Consider the following 23,073-nt stretch of genomic DNA (forward strand, 5'->3'; position numbering starts at 1 on the left):
GTTTTGTCGGGTTTAGCTACCGTGAGTGGTACTTTATAGTCAACAGTTAGTAGAAACCCACCAGTAACGTCTATCAGGCGGTATCTTACCTGGCCATTCTTTGGAGGTTATTTTGGATCGTGCCATATATTATAGCGTTATGTACCAAGAAAAGACTGTGTTGGAAGGATGGCGACTTCCTCGGGGCTTAGGGAGGATCTCCGTGCCCTCGTGGTTACTGACTGTTGCCTGTTTCCCATAGTTATCTTGAGCTCGCTCGGCATACTCCTGTAGCAGAACCATTGGCCCTTGGTGTTTTCGCATTTACGTTGGAACCTGGTTGTAGTAGTTCCTTCGCCGTGAACAGTGTCGTGGGTTTTCGTGCCGAATCAGCCATAGCGAATGGGTTAAATATAACTGTTGTATCTTTCCTAATGATTGGGAAGGTGCGAGGAAGGAACCTAAACCGCCAGGTGGATTTGGGAGGTTACTTGAGTGAATTTAAGGAGATTTTGATCATGGGTTCGGGGGATATAGAAGTAAGTGGCCACAAGGCCAGAAAAACAGTGTAAAACGTGTACGAGATCCTAGTGTTGAATGCGGTTGGCGGAGGGGTAGGATGTAGGTGGGTATGTAAGTGGTAGATAAGTAATAAGGTAGTAATTGAGGTCGTCATCTGTCTAAGATCAAAGTTTTACGATGTGGTCATGCAAAACTAGCTCACTATACCTAGTGGTGCAAATATTGTGTGGTTCCAATTCCTGCGTCACTTCAAAATTTTACAAGCTAAGGTAGCAAAAAACCCATTTTTCCTGATACGCCTCGTGTATTTCGCTATTCTTTGAGAACCACTAAGTGTCATATACTTGGGTAAACTTCATGTCTGGTAAAATCTACCATAACCCGCTGAAGAAATACTAGAAACCCCTTGAAATGTATTGCCCCTACCAGCCCTCCCTATCATCTGCGCAGTCCATATCATCATCATCGTCCGGCCCATCACCATAACCGTCCTGGTCAGAGTTATATCCGTCCTCTTCATCCGAGAACACGGGATATCCCTCAAACTCGGGCTCATCCACACCCCACTCAAAGTGACTAGTATATGGCCCATCAACAGGACACCCGCTCTCGTCGTCCGAATCATCCTCGTCATCTTCCACGACCTCAATAAAACCGATAGGAACCCCGCGCGAAGAACCAGAGTCTGAATCTGAACCGTAAGTTTGGTTGATGCTAGACGGGTTGTCGTTCTCGGAAGGTCGATTGTGCGTGCTGGTCCGATCGTACTCTTCGTAACGGCTTAGGATTTCCTTTGCGTGCTGTACATCGTCATCGTCGTGCATTTTGAGGCCGTGACTTTGCATAAAATGCTGGAAGCTGTCGAAGCCGCCTTCTTTGAGGACTTGGTACTGGCTCTTTTCTTCTGGTGGAAAGGAGGAAGGGTTGGTAGTGTTTTGAGACGACATGCTGATTCAGACGAGTCTGAAAATAGGTCTAGAGGATGGAATTGGATGAAGGACACAGATTTGTGATGGCTCTTAGGAAATTGGGGAACGAGTGAGAAAGAAAACGAGGAGGGAGTGAAGGTGTTGAAGAGAGCGAGCCTGATGGGAGATGTAGATAATTTCATCCGTTTGCTGTGCCTGCCACATTCACACCACCAAGACGGGAAGAGATACAAAAACTTCATTTTCTAGAATCTGTCATTGACTCTGCGAGATTTATTCTCCAATATTTTGACCACGCCCTCCATATCTCCTACTGATGTATGCCAGCGTCGAGCCTGGTCCTCCATTGCTCATGGCTGAAGCAGAAGAAGAACTCCCACAATCACTGCATCTAACGAACAGCATTGAAACAGGTCAAGACGAGCACATGGCTTTCTCCTGGTAGGAGGGACAGTGGGGAATAAAAAGAGCAATACCATTCCACATCAGCAAAGATGTCTATGCGGTTAATACCAGGTCCCTGGGCGTGAACTCTTTAAGAATCATGTCGAAAAGTTCTACCGGTAAATCAAACCCCCAGTCATGGCACTATAAATTGGGCCTCCCATACACTTTTTCAGGGGGATAAGAAGGTTATAGTTAGTATAGCTACCTTTTAACTTGATCAAGATGCGAAATGTGAATAGCCTCCGTTTGCAAGAGGGAGGTTGCCTTTCATCCACGTAGGACAAAGAAAGCTCGCTTATCTATCGTATCTTGTCTTTCAGACATAAATAGACGCACCTGAAGTGTAGTTTGATGGTAACTAGACACTCTGACCCTTTCCTATAGATCGACCACTAGTACTATTGACGAACACGTCTCCGTGCCGGTTGTATACCACCAGATATTACTACGGTATCAATACACGCATCCTGCCTCAGACTGAAACCAGGTACGCATTTCATATACAGTGTCCGTTATGTTTGACAGAATACCCAACCAACTAACCACAGAACGTCCCAGCATCAACCCACGGACCCCCAACCTATCTAACATCGCCAAAATGACCCTCCTAGCCCAATACCGCACCGTCCCAACCATCGAAGCCATCATCAGCAAAATCTGGTACCAAAAAGCCGATACGCCGAACTTGCAGAACGGGCTCGCCAACGAACTCTTCCACTACTACTTCCCACCCGCAGCCGGCTAGGTGGTGCTACCCAGACGCAGCAGTTCCGCTGATCTATCTAACGGGCTGGTTCTGCGCGTGTGCAAATGGGCGGTCAACGCAGCGCCGAACCCACCCTTTCAGGACCGTGTGGTGGTGTTCGTCAGAGAGAATGGGGGAAATCATAGGTCTGGGATGAAGGAAGAGATGAAGGAGGAGCTGCATAGGTTGTGTGGGTCGGGTATTATCCGAAGCAGCAAGTACTGGATTGCGCTGTTCAGTAGGCGCCATGTTTGGTTCTTCCACTGTGAAACGATGCCGTCGGGGGAGTTAGTAATGAGGCGTGTTGGGCCGCCAATGCGGCCGGATTGCCATAAGTTTGATATCCGTGATGATTGTTTGGTGGTGGAGGATATGTTGAGGTACATGTCCGACAGAGTGAGAATCTGCTCCCTTCCCAAACCGTCCAACAGTGGCTCTGGGGATTATTCTACTAGCATTACAGAGGAGGAAGTTCAAGTAAAGTAGCAAAGAAGGATAAATTCCAACTATTCGCTATGCCAAGTATAGGTACAAGAAAAAGGATGCCCGATCCTATTAGAAGAAGGAAGATTCAATAGTGCAGCGAGCAAACGCGACCATTGAACATAGTAGAGAAAAAAAACATATAGCAACAGAAAAGGGACGGGGGCAAGAGATGAGGTCTATTTTCGTTCATGTAAGGGAGGCATTATAAACCGCTTACTCGAGGGAACGAGCGTGGACCTTGTCGGTGACCAACCAAGAGAAGGTGGCCTTCAGGTAGCTGAGGAACTCTTCGGCGCTGAGAGAGTTGAACCATTCTGTGAGGCTGGCGCTGTCGGTGGGGAGCTCAGTGCTGGAGCCAGAGCTGGAGCTGCCCTCAGAGCCAGAGCTGGAGCCGCTGGAGCCGCTGGAGCCAGACTCTGAGCTAGAGCCAGAGCCAGAACCGCTGGCAGGCTGGGTAGGGGCGGGCTGGGTAGGGGCAGCGGCGGACTCAGTCTCGGTGACGGTCTGGGTCTGAGCAGGAGCGTCAATGGTTGAGGTGACGACCTGGGTGGTAGGCTGAGCGACCTGGGTGGCAACCTGGGTGGGAGCAGTCACGGAAACCTGGGCAGTCGAGCTGGGAGCGAGAGGGGTGGAAGAAGCACCGGAGCTGGAGGTGGGGATGACAGGAACGCTGGAGGTAGGAGCGCTGCCGCCACCGTTGCCGCCGGAGGAGCCGCCAGAGTAGAGAGCAGGACCGGGGATGGGGTAGGAGTCAAGCTGGGCGTAGATGTTGAACTTGATACCCTCGTCGGAAGGAGTGTAGAGCTCGGTTCCGAGAGTACCGGAGGGCTTGTCGCTGCCGCCGCCGGTGACCTTGAGGTTGACACACTGGGGGTAGTTCTGGGCGCCGTTCTCCTGGCCGGCGGAGTGCAGGGCGATGATCTCGTGGCGGAGGACGTAGTTGCCAGCGGCGATGCTGCTGGGGATGGTCACGGTCCAGCTGTTGTTGTTGGCGATCAGGTCGTCGGAGGCCCAGGTACCGGGGGCACTGCTGCCATCGACGAGACCGCTCTCGCTGATCTTGAACCACTCGAGGGCGGTCTTGTCGACGGTCGCGCAGTCGCCGTTGCAGCTGGCGAGGTAGTCGATGACGGGGCCGTGGTGGCTCTCGGGCCACTCAGTCCACTGCAGCTCAACCTCTCCTCCGGCCTTGACCGTAGCAGAGAGCTGGGCGTTCTCGGCATCCTTGTGGCAGATGATGTCGGGGTCGGTGTAGCTGTTGGGCTCGACGAAGCCCAGGTCCGTGGCCTGCTCAGACCATCCGACAACATCAGGGGGGCTGGGGTTGTAAGGGTAGTTGTTGACCAGGTATCCTCCGTAGTACGAGCCGTCGGCGACGATTCCCTGGACGAAGCCGTGGGCAGAGGCCATGGCCGCGGAGGCGAGGGCCAAACCAGCAGTTCTAGCGACAGACATTTTTTGTATTGGTAGTTTCTTAACGCGCAGCGTTACTCAGGTTCTGAAGGATTGAATGAGGGTTGGGGTGGAAAAGAATGTCCGGACTTCAATCAATGAAGCGGGGGTTAAGAGAATGAATGGATCGTTGATCCGGGGTGAAAAGAATGCAAAGGTTGGTGGTGAGAAGAGAGAGAAGATCGATTCCTGGTTCGAGGGCGAAGGTCTTTATATGCATCGAGATGCCATCTGCCCACGACATCTCCCATGTCAAAGCTCAGACCAAGCCAGGCACATTGCTGCCCTGCCGGCGAATGAAAGGTTCGTCCCCAGCCGCATCTTGATTGCCTGCGAGCCCTAGTGTTCACCGTCTGTGGCTCCGAAACCCCGAGGAACCATTGCGATAGGCCTGCTGAGGCCTGCAGTCTGAAGTAAATGAAAGCCCAAGCACTAAGTTCTGGGCGATGAGACACCGACGCCTGCTGAGATTGACGAACACGGGCCCCCGTAGTAGGAGAATCGACTATTCGAGGGCGACGGCCGTTGAACGGGTGCAGTGGAGAAACAGGTGGCGGAGAACGGGGGTCCTCGAGGATTCAGAGCAATGTCGCGCAAAGGCGCCTCAATCAGCCTTCGATCCCTTTTAGTTCTGTCTCTGACAGCGCTCGTTTCAACTTAAGGAAGCGCAGCTCCAATTCCCCCAGTGCTGGCCCCGCCAAGACACCCGGTCATTAAACTGTGCCCTAACCCGGTGGAGCTGCCACTCAGCGAATATGACACCATCTGTCGTGCCTGGGTTGACATCCTGACAGCGCTTCACGGGCCGACGAAATGTCAGATCCAGTCGCCGGGTTTTGGAAAAGACACTGGATTTTTTTTACAGGCGATACGAAGCTGTTGCAGGAGAATTGATGGGGCATTTCTCCGTGGTAACCGGCGAAGGGCCAGGGGCGCCACATCAACAAACACTAGATTTGAAATCGAAGAAATCAGAATGTCCATAAAAAAAATAATAATAATAATAAACTGCTTCCATCTTCTTTGGATAGATATTAGATACATCACTGGGTTCATCTCCGAACAGCGACTCGCCACCTCAATATCCCCCTCTGGGAATAATGATGCAGCGCTAAACAAACACCCCTCAATATATCGAACTGATATGATAGGCGCAGTCGACTGCGATAGTACCGGATAAATTAGCAGAGCCCATAGCCCGCTCGGTCCAGGAAATAACAGCCGGTGGAGATGTGATCCGCCTGCATGGACGGCGTTAAAAGCAGATGCAGACAGCAAGAATTGCAGCATCCACATTCCACAATATATGAGGCTGCTTGGGGACTGCTGGAGCCTGGAGCTGGCCGTCGCCCTTATCGATATGACACTGCTAAATTATTGTTAATTAAATCTCTTGGCTTGCTCAGATTCCATCATTCTCGACTCTCAGCTCGAGATCGAAGCGAGGGCGCTATTTTGGCTCCAAGGATCTGTGCAGGGGAACGTTCTCGGCCAAAGCTCTAATTGAGCAGAGAGCGTTGACACCAGCGAGATATTCCGATCCTTGCTGTCTTTGCATGAGTAGCTCAGTGCGTTCCTTTTCCGTATAAGGACTGTACCTTGAAGAATTTCCAAGATGCGGGTCGGTGAAACCCGTTACTGGGCTCATCTCCCGAGTCAGTTCAGTGGCTAACGACGGCAACGCTTTCTAGAAAGGCAAAGAACCGCTGCCTTGTCTTGTTCCTGAGCAATAATCTATTGGAATAAAGATGAAACGTTTAGATGAAGCTGATGGGTCTTAGATATTGGGTGGGGCCACACCAACTGCGACCAGATGACAGGCGGTTAAGGATGAAGGACGGGCAGGACTTCTGGCTGTCTTTGTGCTTCTTCTTATCTCATATACCTCGAATCAACTGCTTCTGCGTTGTGTATCGCACATGGTGCAATTGTCCAAAGCCGTTGGGCCAGATCACGACATTGGCTCAGAATGCGAGTCCTTCAATTAGAAACCCTCCGTAGTTGGTGAGAATAGATTAATCTTGTATCATGACAAACTTTGATAAATATCTATTCAGGAAGCAATATTAGGATGCGATTTTATCGCATCGACCCTGGGGTTGATCGAGGTTATAGTGTGCTATCTTCAGGTAGACAAGGACGCAGGCATTCTAGTCACACAATAGGGAAATAACTCTCAAGTTGAATAAATCAGGAACATAAAGATTCAACAAGTAGGGTTTATTTTATTCTACTGTTGAATTTTTTAAAGATATCTTTTTCTGAACATACAAGCGTCGTGGGCGAGCACCAGTATATATTTTTGTCAATATATAAAAACCATTATATATGCTGTCCAGCAAGCGGCCCAGGGTCCACCCCATGAGGCTACTCAGCTGAGAAACGCAAGAACCCTAGACTGCTAATGTTGTTTGTTCATTTCCGTCTTTTTAAACAACCCATGTCTAGATAATCCCATGGGAATTACAGACTGATTATCCTGAGAATTTCAGTTCCAGTTAATGCCTTTTTCTCCATGATACAGATAAGTATTTACAGCACTACGTTGATATTTTCCACTTTCGAAGGACTGCGTTTATTGTGTTAAATAATAGTAACAAACTCATTATCACGGTGAACAGAAAAGCTTATATATGCCGCCAAACCCCCTTAGAACAGCCCGCCGACGAATCATCTTGCTACACATTTCACAGGAGAGTAACCCATACCACAGAATTATAACGTTGTTCAATTACAGAGCCTAATAGACGGTTTGTCGCAAATTCCTCGATGAGAACAAACAACTATACCCGCCGGAATTGGCGCCTTTGTGGCAGACACTGTCGGGGACGAAACCCCACGTCTGGAGGACCTCATGGATTACCTTGCTGAGACAACGGCCGAGCAAATGGAAGAAGAAACCGATGCACCAAAAGACTAAGACATTGTTTCCTTCGGATAGTACAGGTGGCCGCATTGCATGCGGTCAGAAAGTAGTCCGATGCAGCTGACTGGTTGTTTTTATGCGCCAAGAACTGCCCATAGTCGTGCAGTTTCACCGTCACAAAAACTTAACCCGTACTGCATGCTCTGTCCGACGACTTGCTCAAGTGGTATCTCCATTCTCCAATATGACGGTACTCGACCTGATAAGGCTGGCTGTCACAGATAGCGCCGACCAGAAACGTGGCAACCTAACCCTGTTGGTGTTACCTTATTAACCCAATCCGGACTAGTAGCTTGCAATGTGACTAAGCAGACACCCGTTGATTCCACCTTTCTCAGGCCGCTATGGATCAGGATGGAACACACCTATGGATCACCGCCAAATAAGCCTCGTAATCAGAAAACGGGTTGATGTCGAGGTGGCCTTAGAGTCCTGGCACTTTTGAGTCACCGTCGACAACCCTTGTTCGATCTTCACTGATATCTTCACCATCGAGCGATCGGGTTCCGTTTCCGGGACCGCCCACTGCGCGACTTCGCGGTCATAGCACAAATTTCTGCGTGCGCCTAAGAATCTTGGCTGTCGTGGTGTTTTGCCGCCGTCTGGCTTTTCCCTCCTTTTTCACTTACCACCACCCGCGCCGCCGTTTCTCCGCTCTTCCTCGCCGGCCGACCGCTGCCTCCCCTCTCCCAACAAACGCCCTCGCTTCCCCAGATCAAACCCGATTACTGATCACCCACCGTCTCGCTATTACCGCCAATCAACCAGGCACCAATTCTCACCAAGCATCTCACATGTTACCGAACGAGGATTGCTGTTAGCCTCCAAGCCTGACCACAACGCAGCGCGCCCGTGGAGCTCGCCTCCTGGCCAATCTGATCGCCTTGACGGCTCGTCCCTTTTTCCACCCTCAACAACCGAACGTGCACAAAGTTTTGCCTGTGTGAGAGATTGCGAATTGTGTGCCGGGAGTTGGTTGAACGGGTTTTGAGGGGTTCTTGCTGGTCTTTCTCCCTCGCCTCGATATTTTGTCTACCCCAGGAGGTCAAGGATGGGACCAGGCTCGTCTCCTACATTTGCCGCCTTGGACCCGATTGTCGTGGACGACGACGACATGGTGAACCCTTACCAGGATACCGATATGGATTTTCTCGATTCCGCGAGGCTACAGATGTCATCTGAGAGTGCTGGACAAGACTTTGATGATCTCTTTTCACATGCCTCATCCTCCCGCACTGTCGCGGAATCGAACCCACCGTGCCTTTCCCCGTCTGAGTTGTCGCTCAAGCGATCATACCAAGACCACGAATCCCTAAGGAAGCCCCAAGTGTTCGCATCGGAATCCCCCGCTGAATCGCCTGAAGACTCTAGCCCCAGCTCAAGTTCAGAATCACCCCGAAACCACCTCCGAAACACCTCCGTCGCGTCCTCCGCATCTGCGGTTCATAGTGAGAACACAGTGACGCCGTTTGGCTATACGGCAGATGACCTAGTGAATCCGGATTATGACCACGTGAAGGATGAGTCGCTGTTTGGTTTTGATGCTTCTCTGCCTAACCTAGAAGGCCCATATCCCGCCGGGGAAACCGACCTTGAATCGAGCAACAAAGCCATGGATGCCGCTTTCGACTTTGAAAGTGCTGCCAGTAGCCCCAGTCCCTTGAAACCTGGGGCAGCACTGCATTCGAGGGCACTGAAGGGTTCAAAGTCACGTTTGCGGGGAACGCCTGGCTCCGTGAAACGAAAGTCCACTTCGCCGGTGAGATATAGAAACTTCCCAAACCGATTGATGAATACTCTGTGCTAATCTGACTGCAGCAAATTCCCCATACGACTGCACCGTTCTTTCCTCATAATACAAACACCCCCTCCCCGTTTCAATCTTCAGTGATGCCTCCGGTGAAGTCGCCGTTAAGTCCATGGGGCGAGCATTCACCCTCTTCCTATCTCGAGGAAAGTTTCGGTGGCATCAATATGAATGGCAGCTCTCAGCCAAACTCGGCTTTCAACTTTTCCCCTAATAACCTTCCCTTTGGTTTCGGCATCGTGCCGTCTCCTCCTTTGAGCAACGTGAATCCAGAACCTACTCAACAACCCGTCTTAACCGTCCATCCCACTTCTCTCAAGTCGCGCGTGGAGACGCAAATACCAATAAAACTTACTCTACACCCATTACCGCCCGGGGTAAAAAAGCTACGTTTGCCTAGCCATACGATTTCGAAACCAAAGTTCCTCGCGCCGCCGGCTACAGAGCGCTCCCCCGACACTGTCGAACTATACACAAGCCTTTTCTGTACAAGTGCTTTGCAGGACAAAGACAAATTGCGGAAAGCGCTGGCCAAAGCGAGAGGTGAATCGGCACGTCGCTCGTCTAGCGCCTCTCCGATGGCTACAGATGAGAGCCAGGAGGAGGAAAAGCCTGTCGACGGTGCAGAAGTGAAGATTTGCTCCGGCTGTATACAACGGGAGCGAAAACGGGCTTTTCGAAAGAAGCAACGGAAACCAGAGGAGGATGAGCTGTTCCAAAAGCACGAGGAGAAGCGTGTTATCGTATTCAACACCCATGAGATCAAAGATTGGACCGAACCATCCAAAACCGCCACTTCAAACGAAGTTCAGGTGCCTGGAGTTCCGCATGGTGCCATGCAGGTGGAACTTCCAATGCGAATCGCATGCTACTGTAGGCATCAAAACGAGAAAATCGGTTTTCAGTAAGTGCATCTCGGTAATAAGCTCCTGGATTGGAAAGAAAAGTCTGACTGTCTGTAGGGTTATCTTCACGCTAAAGGATTATAAAGACAACGTAGTTGCCCAAGCGATTACCAACTCGATTATGATTACAGATGACCACAAGACACACGCACCTTCAGGACCCCCTGCGCCTGGCCCCGCGCCCGCTCTGCCGGATGGAACAGAACTTCCAGGTGTTGGTGTCTTCCCATCTGGGCCTAGCTTCGATACAAAGAGATCGTCTGGATCCGGGAAGCAGGCGAGCGCCTCACCTTCCGCAACAGATCTGCAGGGTCTCCAGCAGAGATTAAACTCGCAGTATCAACCTGGCTCTGGGCCCTTTATGAACTCGACGAACGGTGCAACACCATCCAATTCGCAAGGATCGCGCAGCCTGTCACGGCAAACATCGCCCAATGACTTCCAAGGGCCTACGAGCAAACGCCGCAAACATAGCAGTTCGAGCAGACTCCCGTCGGAATTGACTATGACTAAACTCGAGAATGGCCAGCCGTCGGCTAGGGCCTCGAGCAACGAGTCTGGGTTCTCAGCTCCCCGTGGATTCGCATCTCCGACGGAAAGGCCATTTGTTACCTCCGCTGCCATGTCCAACCACTTCAGCAGCGGCCCACTGACTCCAACTAGCGGCGAGAACAACCCCTTTTTAACGTCCCTGCAGCAGCAACAGAACTTGGACAACTTCATCCAACAACAACTGTTGTCGGCGCCAAATTCGACCCAAACTAGCCGTCCGGGAACTCCTGGTGGGTCTGCTAGGAACAGTTTCCAAGAGCAGAACTTGAATCTTCCTCTGGGCCCGACCCCGACTACGCCAATGTGGCCGGGTGTTACCAATGCCGGGAATCGGTTGCCAACGGTGATTCATAAATTAGTTCCAGCGGAGGGTTCCGTTAATGGAGGAACGGAAGTTACGCTACTAGGTAGCGGCTTTTACCCGGGCATGGAGGTTGTGTTTGGTGATACCCTCGCGACTACAACTACATTTTGGGGCGATAAGTGCCTCAACTGCCTGACCCCTCCTGCTCTCCAGCCTGGACAGGTGGTCGTGGTTTTCAAACATGAGCACCCTAGCTTTAATCAGTTGCAACAGCAGCCAACACCGCTACTGCCGAAGCAACAGCAGTTCTTCCGGTATGTAGATGATCGTGAGTTGCAAATGTACCGTCTGGCACTCGGCATACTTGGACACAAGCTGGGCAACCAAGCCGATGCCTTCCACACTGCCCAGCAGATCATGGGCAGTGATTACAAGGGGGCGTTTAACCTCCAGAATGACTTCCAAGGCTCTTCGGGTGGTAACCAACGGCAAGTCCCTGGATTGGAGTCTCAGGGCAAGCTTGGCGACATGGATTCGAAGATGTTGACTTACTTGGAGTTTATCGACCTCGATGACAATCCTCGCGCCCCGAGGTATAATACCCGCTGTGCTACCGGCCAGACTTTGCTTCACTTTGCGTCTTCGCTGGGTCTTACACGGTTTGTTGCCGGCCTGCTCGCCCGAGGTGCGAATCCAGATGTGCAAGATAACACCGGAAATACGCCCATGCACCTTGCTGCCCTGAACGGCCACGCACACATCGTCAATAGACTCCGCCTTGCTGGTTCCAGCCCCAACATCCGAAGCATCAGAGGCTTTACTCCCGCCGATCTTGCCAGCACATTACCTGCCCACCAAGCAGCTTTGATTCCTGCGCGTCACCGTTCGCGTAGTGCTGGCTCGTTGACTTCGCGTCGCAGGCACAGCAGTTCGGCCTCTCTACAGTCACTCTGGGAGTCTTCTTCAGCATCGGGCTCGTTCGACCATGCTGTTGATGACTCTGAAGAGACCTCAGATGAGGATGACGAGCTCATCATGACCACTTCTCGCCGGTCTAGTATGCGCCATGATGCCGTCGCACCACTACAGACACCAGAGCCGATTGCCGCAGAGGGTGAGGCGCGACAATTCTCTCCACCGGCAGCGCTCGTTGCCTGGCGGAATCAACTGCAGACACAAATCAACCAGTTCCAGCAAAGCGTCTCAAATGCTTTCCCTAATCTACCGAATCTTCCAGCTTTGCCACCGATGCCGGCATTGCCAGACTACCAGGCACACCCTATGATGCGTCGCATTACAAACCTCGTCCCGCATCGACCTGCCTCTTCGCGTGGAGCTAAGGAGGGCTGGTGGGATATGCTGACTGGCAATTCCTCACCTGGTTCGCCCGCTTCACCTGGCAACACGGAGCTCCCTTCGTACGACGAGTTGTACCCGCGTAAAGGAGACCAGGGTGAGGAAGAAGCGGAGCGTGCAAAGAAGGCTAGCGTGGTGCAAGCTGCTGCTGAGGCGGCTCTAGACCAACACTTTGAAACACAAGCCAGCTCCTCCAGAGTCACTGGTGAACAACAGAGGGAAGACCTTAAGGACATCCGGATTGGTCGAAATGTTATCTCCCGGGAGCAGCAAAAGCATCTTAGGGAGCAACAAGCTCGACGCATGAAGGGCCTTGGTAGTGACAGGAATCTGTACTTCTTCTGGGTGAGTTACCGACCTTACATACCCCTCCACTATTTATTACGCATTGCTAATCTTGGTTTAGATTCCTCTTCTCATCCTGGTGATCTTCGCCTGGGCTCGAAGCTACATTCCCGGTATCTCGCAAGGGATTTCTGATGTCTTTGAGTTCGTACAGGACCGCTATGCTACGCAACGCGTGCTGGACGTTGGCACCTAGACGTCATCTCTCGAATAATGTTTCCTTGATCGATTGCTTTTTTTTCAGCTGGGGCGTTGTGCGTGTTTGGGACACAATACACTGGGACCTGTTTTCCTTTCCTTTGTTTGGATTGACTTGCGTATAATGATGGGATATGACAATTATTTTATTATTCGGTCCTTTTTCTTGCTATTCTCTGGGTCAGTATGGGGTTCCTGTCGCTTTTTGTTAGACCTCTGCCATTTCTAGTTAGAGAAGAAGCAGCAGCAGTGCTCGATGAGAGTTGATTGTAAACAACGCTACAAGCAATGTATATATGTCAATCATTACCCGAAGCCTTGAGTAGAGAGCTAGATATTTCTCATTGCAGTAGTATGTTTAGCTGTCCTGGTGTGGTGGTGGTGTAGTGCTGCCCTAGTAGTGCCAAGAGTCCAACGCGGATCAACAGCCACGGAGACAACGACGACCACTCCGCCTCTCGCATTCATCTATAACCTCACCTCTCGCTCCCTGACCACTAACTCGCACGTTGGGTAGGCGATTCTCATCCGAATTGCTTGACCGGAATGCTCCAAGAGCGCAGCCAGCTTCCCCCCTGAATACTGCGCTGCGCCGGGAATTATGGACTCTCCCCAGGCCGCCTCCAGCAGTGTCACCGGTATTAACTCCCCTCCGCCGAACAAAAAGTCCAAGCTGTACTTTCTTTTTCTTTTTCTTTTCTTTTCTTTTCTTTTTTTTTTTTAATTTGGCTAATCTCTCCCCCGCCACTCTATAGTTGAATACACCGATCCCTCGGGCCTGTTCTCCTCCGTCCAACCTGTCATCGCGAACAAACTCCCCCTCCGCAACCTCCACTGGAAGTCACCCACGCGCCCCGTCCGCTCCATCGAATCACTCCGCATCGGGTTCACACCGGCCAAAAATGAGTCCGACGAACGCAAGTCCTCCAGCGATGCACCAGGCAGCGCCGTGACGCATCGCCGGCACCAGATCCCCGGTCTCCGACAGACACCTTACCTGAAGATCTACATCCTACGGTGTGACGACAACGACACGTACAAGAGTACGGCGAGGAAGGCGCTGCGGGAGTGGATCAAGACACATGGGTCGTCGTCGTCGTCTTCTTCTTCAACCTCAAGCTCCGCGGCTGCGGCTGCGGCCACGAGCCAGGAGAAGCATGATGCGTTCGAGTGGCTTATCCTGCATGTTATCCAGGAAGGCGATGGGACGGAGAAGGTAGTGCCGACGTCGAAATGGGGGCGGACGAACACGACGGTGCTGGAGAAGGTGAAAGCGGATTTTAATGGGTCGTCGAAGTCGGCTGTTGATCGGGTGGCTCAGTTGCGGATTCCGAAGCCTGGGAGTACGACCAAGTTGCCGGAGTTGGTTGACCAGATTGAGGACTTTGTGGAGAAGGTTAAGAATGGGATTCTGGCGTCCTTTGATCTGAGGGTTGCGCAGTATGAAGAGGATATTAAGGAGAAGGACTCGCAGCGGAGTTTACCCGGTTGGAACTTTTGCACGTTCTTTATACTGAAGGAGGGTCTTGCTCGGGGGTTTGAGAATGTGGGCTTGTTTGAGGATGCGTTGGTTGGGTATGATGAGCTGGCCGCTGGGTTGGATGCTGCGATCCAGGACCAGTTGGAGGGGTCTAGTGAACAGCATGGCAGCGCTTTTCTAACGAACAGTGAGGACTGGCGGGAACGGGCGAAGGCAGCTTTAGATGCTCGGACGGATGCCAAAGGGCCTGACGGGAATGGCGAGGATGTTGCTCCAATTCCTGATCTTGACCCGGCCGATTTCCCGATTGACCAGGCCAGGAAAACTTATCGAGAGATGATTCTCTCTAGCAATATTTCCATCTTCGATTTCCGTACTTACATCTTCTCTCGACAATTAATGCTCCTACTCAGAGCATCAAGGGCGCCATCGCTTGTCACTGAGGACCCGGATGCCGACTCCAAACCAGGAAAAGCAACCAAGAAGCCCGAAGATTTAATGCTTTTGGCCGAGGTATGCGAGCGAGCAGCCGAGTTTATCAGTCTTGCTGCGCGGACACTTCAAGCCGATCTGGAAGGTGGCCTCGCGGACGTAGAGAACGCTGCCAAGTCGGAGATCATAAGGAATATTGTCTCCTCTTGGGCCTATACGGCTGCGCACCAGATTCTACTACAGACCTTTACACCAGCGCTCACACTTCCTGAATCTTCCTTACATGCGACGGAGGCCACTCTGGATGAGAAGCAAAAGCAGGATGTTCCGAAACGCACGAGCTCGCTGGCTATGCCTGCAAACCGCCAGTCGCGCCCAGCTAAGACAGAAATAATATCTGCCAACGCTCTTTCATCCGTCCATGAGCAACCGGGATTCGAAGGACCGAAGCTCACCCCTAAAACAGGGTCGGAGCAACTGGCCTCTCAGCGAGGCGAACTCCTCCTGATGGCCCGAAGGCTTCTAGAAGAGATCGCTGGCCGATGTGGGTGGAAGGAATCGTGGACGGATCTTGGTCTTCTTTTCGATGATAGGGATGCTAAATCTGGAAACATGGCAGACGTGGCTCTGGATGACGAGAGCTCCGAGCCTGCGAAGGAAACCCAACCCATCAACTCTCTTAGTGGTGTCGATCTATCACAACTAAAGGCCGCCCTGAAGTCTAGAAAAGCATTCCGTGCGCATTATGAAGAGCTTACGGATCGAATGTACCGTCACTACATCGCGGCGAACCGTACGCATTCGACGCACACTGCATTGGCCGATATGGCTATTTTACGTTATCGACAAAGCGATTACGGCGCCGCTGCGTCGTATTTCCACCAGATTGCTCCATTTTATGGCAACAGACACTGGACTATTCTAGAGGGAGTCATGCTGGAGATGTACGCGAGATGTCTGAAAGAGCTAGGTCGAAATGAGGAGTATGTTAAAGTTGTGGTGCGCCTCTTGGCGAAGTATGCTGCGCATATCCAGTCCCAATTGTCGAGTAGACAGAAGACACTTGATGCATCTTCAATCTTTGCAGAGGACGCATTGATATCTGAGTATGTGGAGGAGCTGTTCCGGGCGTCCGGTGCGCTCCAGAAAGATGTTTCTGCACCGTTGACGGACTTCTTTGGAGATTTGAGCGTCAAACCTGCTATCCTTCATTATAAGGACCGAGATGGATTCCAGCTACAGCTACACCTCCGGTTTCTCCTTGGCAAGCGGATCGATATTGATTCGATCAAGATCCGACTTGTTAGCGCCAACGCTAGCACCCACAGCAGCGAGCATTGGATAGAGACACCGGCCAAAGCGACTATCAAATCATCTTCAACAAGGGTCTTGGTTGATTCATCGGTACGTATCGTCTCTTCTCAATTGCGCCGTGGGAATCAACTAATTTTTGCGTAGACTACGTTGCAAGGGAAATACTTCGTGGACCGCATTGAGATGCGGGCTGGCAACCTCCTATTTTCTATGAGTGGGGGAGCGAATTCTAACCTACCAGTGGGATTTAGGGAGGATGTTGATGAGGACGAAGATACTCGGTCCTACATTCTGTGCTACCCACCACCGCAAGGCCTGCAAGCAAGGATTGAGTCACCTCATCTGGTAAATCTGGAGGCCTTGCGTACGCTCGAGTTGGAACTTAACAGTGGTTGGAATGATATCAAGACGGGTGTTCTACGAGTACGACCCGCGACGGCGGGTCTGCGACTTAGAATCACCGAGGCAGAGATAGTAGAAGGTGACTTGGCGATCAAGACCAACAGTGAGTCGGGCAACATTGAGTTCAGCAAACTAGGCGAAAACACGACTGTTCGATTCCGGATCCCATACACGGTCGAGGAGCACCCCGCGACGCTCTCTGCAAGGGCGGAGGTCACCTACGATACGGAGAAGGGACGATTCAACTACTCATCTGCACACAACGTTGCCTCTGCTCTGCCAATCAGCGTGAATGTGCAAGATGTGTTCAAACAGGATATGCTCTTCTCGCGGTTCACGGTCAGCCCGGCTACGATGATCCCGCTCTGGCTTTCGAAATGCAGCATCCCAAGTTCGGATGTTTATGAAGTGCAGTCCAATGTCGGCGTTCCCGTCGCGATGAGGGTGTTCGCCAAACAGCCTGCTTCCCTGTTGTACAAGATCCAGCCACGAGAAGACACTGCAGCTTCTCCTGGATCGAAGCGAGCTCTACGACTCACAGTCGACTTCACCTGCGTGGATGACGAGTGCTTCGATATGGTGGAGAAGACGTTCAAAGAAAGCATATCCCGCAGTGAATTCGCGCAGTATACGACATTGCTCACGCCACATATTGTCGATGCCTTCCGCTCGCAGCTGTCGACGCCCGAGATGGAGGTCATCGGGCTTGTCCGCGAGGTCGAAGCCTTGCCTTACGCAGCTGTTCGGTGGGAAGGATTGTTGAACGCGTTGAAGGAACCAACGGGCGACCTACGGGCTTGGCTCAAGGCGTGGCATGATGTAAGGAGTTTCATTTCCCTCCCTCCCCTGTTTCCGAATTTGTTGGGAATGGTGTTGTTGAAGTCATCATACTGATCCGTATACCTATAGAATCATCTGACGCTGTCTCTCCCGCAGCAGCCGTCAATCCGCCAGCGCCACATCATTATCCCCGTCGACATTCCAGAAATCCAGGTCGTGCACACGGCCGAGCTTCGCCTGACCAACCTGCCAGAGCAAGCACCTCATGCGGCGGTCGGACAGACCATAACCGCGGAGCTGCGGCTTTCGCATACACGACGCTGGTGCACGCCCGATCAGCGCGAGGAAGCAGCAGGGGGAGGCCCGCTAGAATTTTCCTACGAACTGCACGCCAATCCAGAGCTCTGGATGGTTGGCGGACGACGACGAGGAAACTTTTCCGCGAGCGAGGGCGAGACCAAGACATTCGCCGTGATGTTACTGCCGCAGAAGGCGGGCCATCTACTTTTGCCGGGGCTGGAGATTAGGAGCTTTGTGCCGCCACCGCCGCAGTCGCCGTCGACCACCATGCCGCCCGCGGTGGCGGCAGCGGGGACACCAGCGGTGCAGCGAAGGCCGATCGCCTGTGAGGTCGACTACCGAAATCACGGCGAGACGCTGCTCGTATTACCTGACCTGCGGGCCACGACGGTGAGTCTGAGCTTGTCGGGGGGAGGGCATGGGGGCTCGTGGTTGGTAGATTCAGAGCGCCGGGTTCACTCATAGCTTTCTCTAACCATAGATACCTCTCCAGTATATACTTCGTCACTACATTGGATACAGTTAATGTTACTCAGAATCTCCAAGCTGGGAGTGCAAAAACCAAAGTTACGGCCCGGTAACTTTGCCTAGTTTATTTTTTTTTTTCTTTCCTAGCGGGCCCCACAACAACCAAATTTACCCAACCTCGAACCCTCAACAGAAATCACGGGCTCCCCAACAAAAAACTGGATCATCACCACGTCGGAGTTGCGCTGCGCGGAGTCACGCCATCTCAGATTTGACAATAGTATCTCTTCCAAGTATCGTGGACAATGGCTGCCGGGCGGCCTGAGTATCGGGATTTGAATCAGCTCAAGTTGGTGTTGGGGAATTTCTATTACGTCCCCTTGTATAGTTGTTCATTCGTCACTATCAAGGTGATTAGACTCGACACCGTCAGGTGGAGGCGAGGTTGCTTCGATGAGTCCCGATCGATCACATGCAGCAAGGTCACACAGTTCACACTTCACATCCCCCCATATCCTTCAGGCCGTCAAAGAGCCCCCAGCAATGGGCTGCCCACTCCCAAGATCGGCAGACCGAAGGAAATCCATGCAGATTGCAGAGAACCATGCGAGCAAACTGGAGCCCAGGGCGAGCGGTGATTGATTGACAAGCTTTATCTGGATAAGCAGTTTGATTCTTGATGTGGCGAGGGCAGTGGCTGGCTGGCTGGCTAGTGCACTTTGTCACTGTATTGTTGTCTAGTTATTGTACTCAGAACAGAGTACTCCGTATTATCAGATCGGTGCTAACTGCTAACACATGATGCCTCGGAGTTGCCTGATAGGTCGCTATCAGCCAAAATCGAGGCTTTCTGCCAAGACTGTTGAGAAGCCGATTGTCTTCCATGTGTGGAGTGGATGCCGTTTGCTTGTTTTCCGTGGCTGTGATTGGGCTGTTTCAGGCGGTGTGCAGTCTGCGATTCCACCCCCGGGTTTCAATTAATTTGATCGACTCTTAGTGAATAAGAAGGGTACTGCGGGAGACAGTACAGGGTGGTGTGGAAGAGGGTTTCTCAAAGTTCCTATGATTCATGATTCCATGATGTCGAGTTGGAGAAGACTTTCGACTGCGAACAGGCCATGCAGCTCATTGCCAGTCATGAGAGCACGGGTAGTCGGAAGAACTCGCGTTCGGGGAGGGCCAGCTGTGAGTGGGCGACTGTCTTTTTGCAATCCAGGGGTCCCTTGATTCCACAACTTTATTCTGCCCCAACTGAGCCTGCCCACCCTCTGTACTCAAGGACACAACCAGTAGTTTATGTACGCACCTCAGTTATCCCGCATCGGTAGTGCCGTGTTGGCAGTCGACTCGACTGCAGTTGATTTCAAAGCTCGAGTAGCGTAGAAAATAACACTGCTCCATTGTCAACCCAGACCGAGTATACCCCGTTGAAAAACGAAAACGCTGGGGATCGCCACGGTAAGGCAGAACAAGGAACAACATTCTTCAGCCAATCATCGCCCGAGAGGTGGCGTAAATTTTGACAAGCGGTACCACAAACTGCAAAATTACCGCCACGGTACCAGGATGGAAACGATGCGTCCATTCTTCACGATGGGTGTCTTCCTTCTGGCCGCAGCTCTGCTGATTGACATTTAGATTTTGCAATTTTCTTGCCTCAGTTGATTGTCGATTGTTCGAGTTTTTCCCTGTTTCTGATTCGTTCGTTGCTTTCACAGCTTCCCCTCTCTCTGTCCTTTCGTCCCCTTAAGTTGGCCGGCTTGTGTACATCTCCTCTGTTCCTTTGGGCTTCCTCTTTCTTCCTCATCTCCATTCTTTCTTCCCTCAAGACTCTCCTCGTCAAGGGCTCCCTGGGGACGATCCTGAAGATCTTGTACCCTCTATCTCAGGTCTCCCAGTCATCTCGTCCAGATCTCGTGTAACCTGAAAACTTTCTTGGTCCATTGGTAAGTGCGAAGCGAGCTTCCCAACATTTGTTTGATCGCCGCGGAGGTTGCTCCCTACCTGCCGAGGCGATATATCATGCGGACGTTTTGCTTCTGTTGCTAACGGATTCTCCTCAGGAATTGCCAGTTGTCAATTCTCTTCATCATGTCGTCCACCGCCGTCCCCAAGCGCGTTGCGCTTCATCGCAACCCTACCACCGACTCTTCGGTCCCCAGCTCTGTCTCTGTTTCCCCGCTAGATTCTCCTCGCCAGTCTCCCTCGTCGACTTCGCTTTCGTCAATGGCATCGGACGCCGAGAAGGTGGACAATGGCAAGATGCTGGATACCTATGGCAATGAGTTCAAGATTCCCGATTACACGATCAAGGACATCCGTGATGCCATTCCCGCCCACTGCTTCAATCGCTCCGCCGTGACCAGCTTGTACTATGTCTTCCGAGATATCTCTATCCTTGCCTCTGTCTTTTATGTCTTCCACAACTATGTCACTCCCGAGACCGTTCCCTCGTACCCGGCGCGTGTTCTGCTGTGGGGGCTCTATACCATCGTCCAGGGTCTGTACGGTACCGGTGTCTGGGTTCTGGCCCACGAGTGCGGTCACCAGGCTTTTTCTCCTTCAAAGACTCTGAACGACACGGTTGGATGGATCCTACACTCTTCTCTGTTGGTGCCCTATTTCTCATGGAAGATCTCTCACGGCAAGCACCACAAGGCCACCGGTAACCTCGCCCGTGATATGGTTTTCGTTCCCAAGACCCGCGAGGTGTACGCCTCCCGCATTTCGAAGACCATCTATGAGCTGAACGAGCTGATGGAGGAGACTCCCATTGCAACTGCCATCCACATGGTTCTGCAGCAACTGTTCGGCTGGCCCATGTACCTTCTCACCAACGTTACTGGCCACAACAACCACGAGCGCCAACCAGAGGGACGTGGAAAGGGCAAGAAGAACGGTTATTTTGGCGGTGTCAACCACTTCAACCCTTCTAGCCCTCTGTACGAGGCCAAGGATGCTAAGCTCATCGCTCTGAGCGACCTCGGTCTTGCCATCACCGGATCTGTTCTGTACTTGATCGGCTCCAAGTACGGCTGGATGAACCTGCTTGTGTGGTACGGTATTCCTTACCTCTGGGTAAACCACTGGTTGGTTGCTATTACCTACCTCCAGCACACCGACCCTACTCTCCCCCACTACCAGCCCGAGTCATGGAACTTTGCCCGTGGCGCTGCTGCCACCATTGACCGCGAGTTCGGTTTCGTTGGACGCAACATCCTGCACGGCATTATTGAGACTCACGTCCTCCACCACTACGTGAGCACCATCCCCTTCTACCACGCCGACGAGGCCAGTGAGGCCATCAAGAAGGTCATGGGCTCCCACTACCGGTCGGACGCCCACACTGGTCCTCTTGGCTTCTTCAAGGCCATGTGGAACAGCGCTCGTGTTTGCCAATGGGTCGAGCCTTCTGAGGGTACCAAGGGCGAGAACGCCGGCGTCCTCTTCTTCCGCAACACCAACGGTGTCGGTGTTCCCCCCGTGAAGCTCCAAAAGTAAAGCGGCAAGCGCTGCTCTCGCACGTCACGTCATTTCGGTACATAGAATGTGGGTGTGTTGTCAGGTTTAATCTTATGGCCTGAATGCGATTTATATTGTTGATTTATCTCTCGTGGTGTATCTCGCCGGAACGAAATGACCACGGTTAGGTATGCTCTCGTTGCGTTCATTCATAGAGCAAGCTGCGAGTTTCAGTCGATTGATTGTTAGGCGTATAGGGGGAGTTTGAGAAAACTTGACCTTTGTTATTAATTTTGGGAGCTTTCTAGAACGTCTTCTTTTCATTATCAGACAGCGAAAGACAATGTTTCTTACCTGTTCCCAAATGGATTCATTCGTAGACAGGAATAGTAGACCGGCAGCTGCTGGTAATCTGACAGACTGAGGATGTAGAGATGAGAAAGAAGAGGCACGAGGCCAAACTGCGGGGTTTTATGACAGCTCTGAGCTATTCTACGCCGCGCTGACCACTAAGTAGTACGTGCTCCCTGCTAGCTGACTTGCTAGTTGCTCTTGACTGACATCGTGGTGGTTCTCATTCGTTCCCCGCATCCGGAAAACACCGGACCCCGCGTTCTGACGGGGTTTGACAAGCAACACTATTCTATCCTTGGCATGTCAACGCACATCCTCGAATTCGCTGTTTGAAGCTCTTCATGGAGATTCTCGACTTACGGAAGCAGGCTATATATACTTTTCAATTTTACGCCTGAGTTGCTTGCTGCAGCTGCAGCCGAGTTTGTTGCAATTACGGACCAGCCCACCAGCAGAGAGTTTGACCTCGTCCATGGTCCACTCGAAGTCGGCGGAGTTAATTTGCGAACCAGAGAAGCTTCGGATTCACAATGGCCTTGTTACGCCTCGAAAATACTTCATCCACTACATTGCAGGGGAGCGCTTGCCCCAAGAGAATGTCCCCACAGAAGAATTATCCAAGGCACATCCAGCCTATGGCGACCTTGCCACGTCCGTCTAAAAAAAAGGCGGTTAGACGTGGTGCCTTTTTCCGGGATCAAATATCTGTCCCTCCGCGCGAGATGAAGATGACTGGGAGATCTATTGGAGACCACGCACAAGGATCCCACCTGCAAAACCCAAGGAGCGTTGGGAATCTCTGCGCCAGACCCCGGCAAACGAAGTCGAGTTTAGCGGCGTGGAAAACCTCTTGGCGGATCGACGACTAGTCTACCTCAGACGTGGTCTCCACCGTTTTGTAACAGACTATCTAAACGCAGACCTAGGCCGGCATGACGTGCCGTCCAACCTTCGCTAATATGGTCTACATGGTGCACGACAGGGACACTCCAATATATCCTCAATAAGATAGACTTCCGGCTGAACGTGATGGCGGACGCGGACGAATACGTTAAGGCTATGACGAACAAAAAGCAATCAGAATTAAAGCTCTGGAGCTCATAAGATCACCGACTAGTCGGGCTTNGT

The 23,073-nt window shown here is 51.9% G+C and overlaps 6 protein-coding genes across 6 annotated transcripts; 3 read left to right on the top strand and 3 right to left on the bottom strand.

Annotated features, from left to right (window-relative positions):
* Positions 1–923: 923 nt before the first annotated feature.
* On the bottom strand, positions 924–1,448 carry ASPSYDRAFT_25733 (uncharacterized protein; the record flags this gene model as incomplete). Its single annotated transcript, XM_040844198.1, has 1 exon — positions 924–1,448. The coding sequence occupies one exon, from the start codon at positions 1,446–1,448 to the stop codon at positions 924–926; it is 525 nt and encodes a 174-aa protein (XP_040707487.1).
* Positions 1,449–3,260: 1,812 nt separating this feature from the next.
* Positions 3,261–4,784, bottom strand: ASPSYDRAFT_254723 (uncharacterized protein). The gene is made up of 2 exons (XM_040844166.1): positions 3,524–4,784; positions 3,261–3,493 (listed from the first exon to the last, which is right to left on the bottom strand). Exons 1-2 carry the CDS (start codon positions 4,561–4,563, stop codon positions 3,322–3,324), a joined length of 1,212 nt encoding a protein of 403 aa, XP_040707488.1. The 5' UTR covers positions 4,564–4,784; the 3' UTR covers positions 3,261–3,321.
* A 356-nt stretch (positions 4,785–5,140) lies between these two features.
* Positions 5,141–6,054, bottom strand: ASPSYDRAFT_254764 (uncharacterized protein). Its single transcript, XM_040844167.1, has one exon. It carries the CDS (start codon positions 5,854–5,856, stop codon positions 5,377–5,379), a length of 480 nt encoding a protein of 159 aa, XP_040707489.1. The 5' UTR covers positions 5,857–6,054; the 3' UTR covers positions 5,141–5,376.
* Positions 6,055–8,124: 2,070 nt separating this feature from the next.
* Positions 8,125–13,295, top strand: ASPSYDRAFT_254881 (putative membrane-tethered transcription factor (SPT23)). The gene is made up of 4 exons (XM_040844169.1): positions 8,125–9,245; positions 9,305–10,197; positions 10,256–12,755; positions 12,817–13,295. Exons 1-4 carry the CDS (start codon positions 8,538–8,540, stop codon positions 12,949–12,951), a joined length of 4,236 nt encoding a protein of 1,411 aa, XP_040707490.1. The 5' UTR covers positions 8,125–8,537; the 3' UTR covers positions 12,952–13,295.
* Positions 13,296–13,554: 259 nt separating this feature from the next.
* Positions 13,555–18,126, top strand: ASPSYDRAFT_140578 (putative TMEM1 family protein; the record flags this gene model as incomplete). Its single annotated transcript, XM_040841063.1, has 4 exons — positions 13,555–13,591; positions 13,709–16,269; positions 16,324–17,400; positions 17,491–18,126. 4 exons carry the CDS (start codon positions 13,555–13,557, stop codon positions 18,124–18,126), a joined length of 4,311 nt encoding a protein of 1,436 aa, XP_040707491.1.
* Positions 18,127–20,191: 2,065 nt separating this feature from the next.
* On the top strand, positions 20,192–21,953 carry ASPSYDRAFT_38301 (oleate delta-12 desaturase odeA). The gene has a single exon (XM_040845693.1). The coding sequence runs from the start codon at positions 20,221–20,223 to the stop codon at positions 21,628–21,630; it is 1,410 nt and encodes a 469-aa protein (XP_040707492.1). The 5' UTR covers positions 20,192–20,220; the 3' UTR covers positions 21,631–21,953.
* Positions 21,954–23,073: the final 1,120 nt, after the last annotated feature.

The sequence above is a fragment of the Aspergillus sydowii genome, assembly GCF_001890705.1.
Source record: "Aspergillus sydowii CBS 593.65 unplaced genomic scaffold ASPSYscaffold_1, whole genome shotgun sequence".
In the NCBI taxonomy this organism is placed as follows: domain Eukaryota; kingdom Fungi; phylum Ascomycota; class Eurotiomycetes; order Eurotiales; family Aspergillaceae; genus Aspergillus; species Aspergillus sydowii.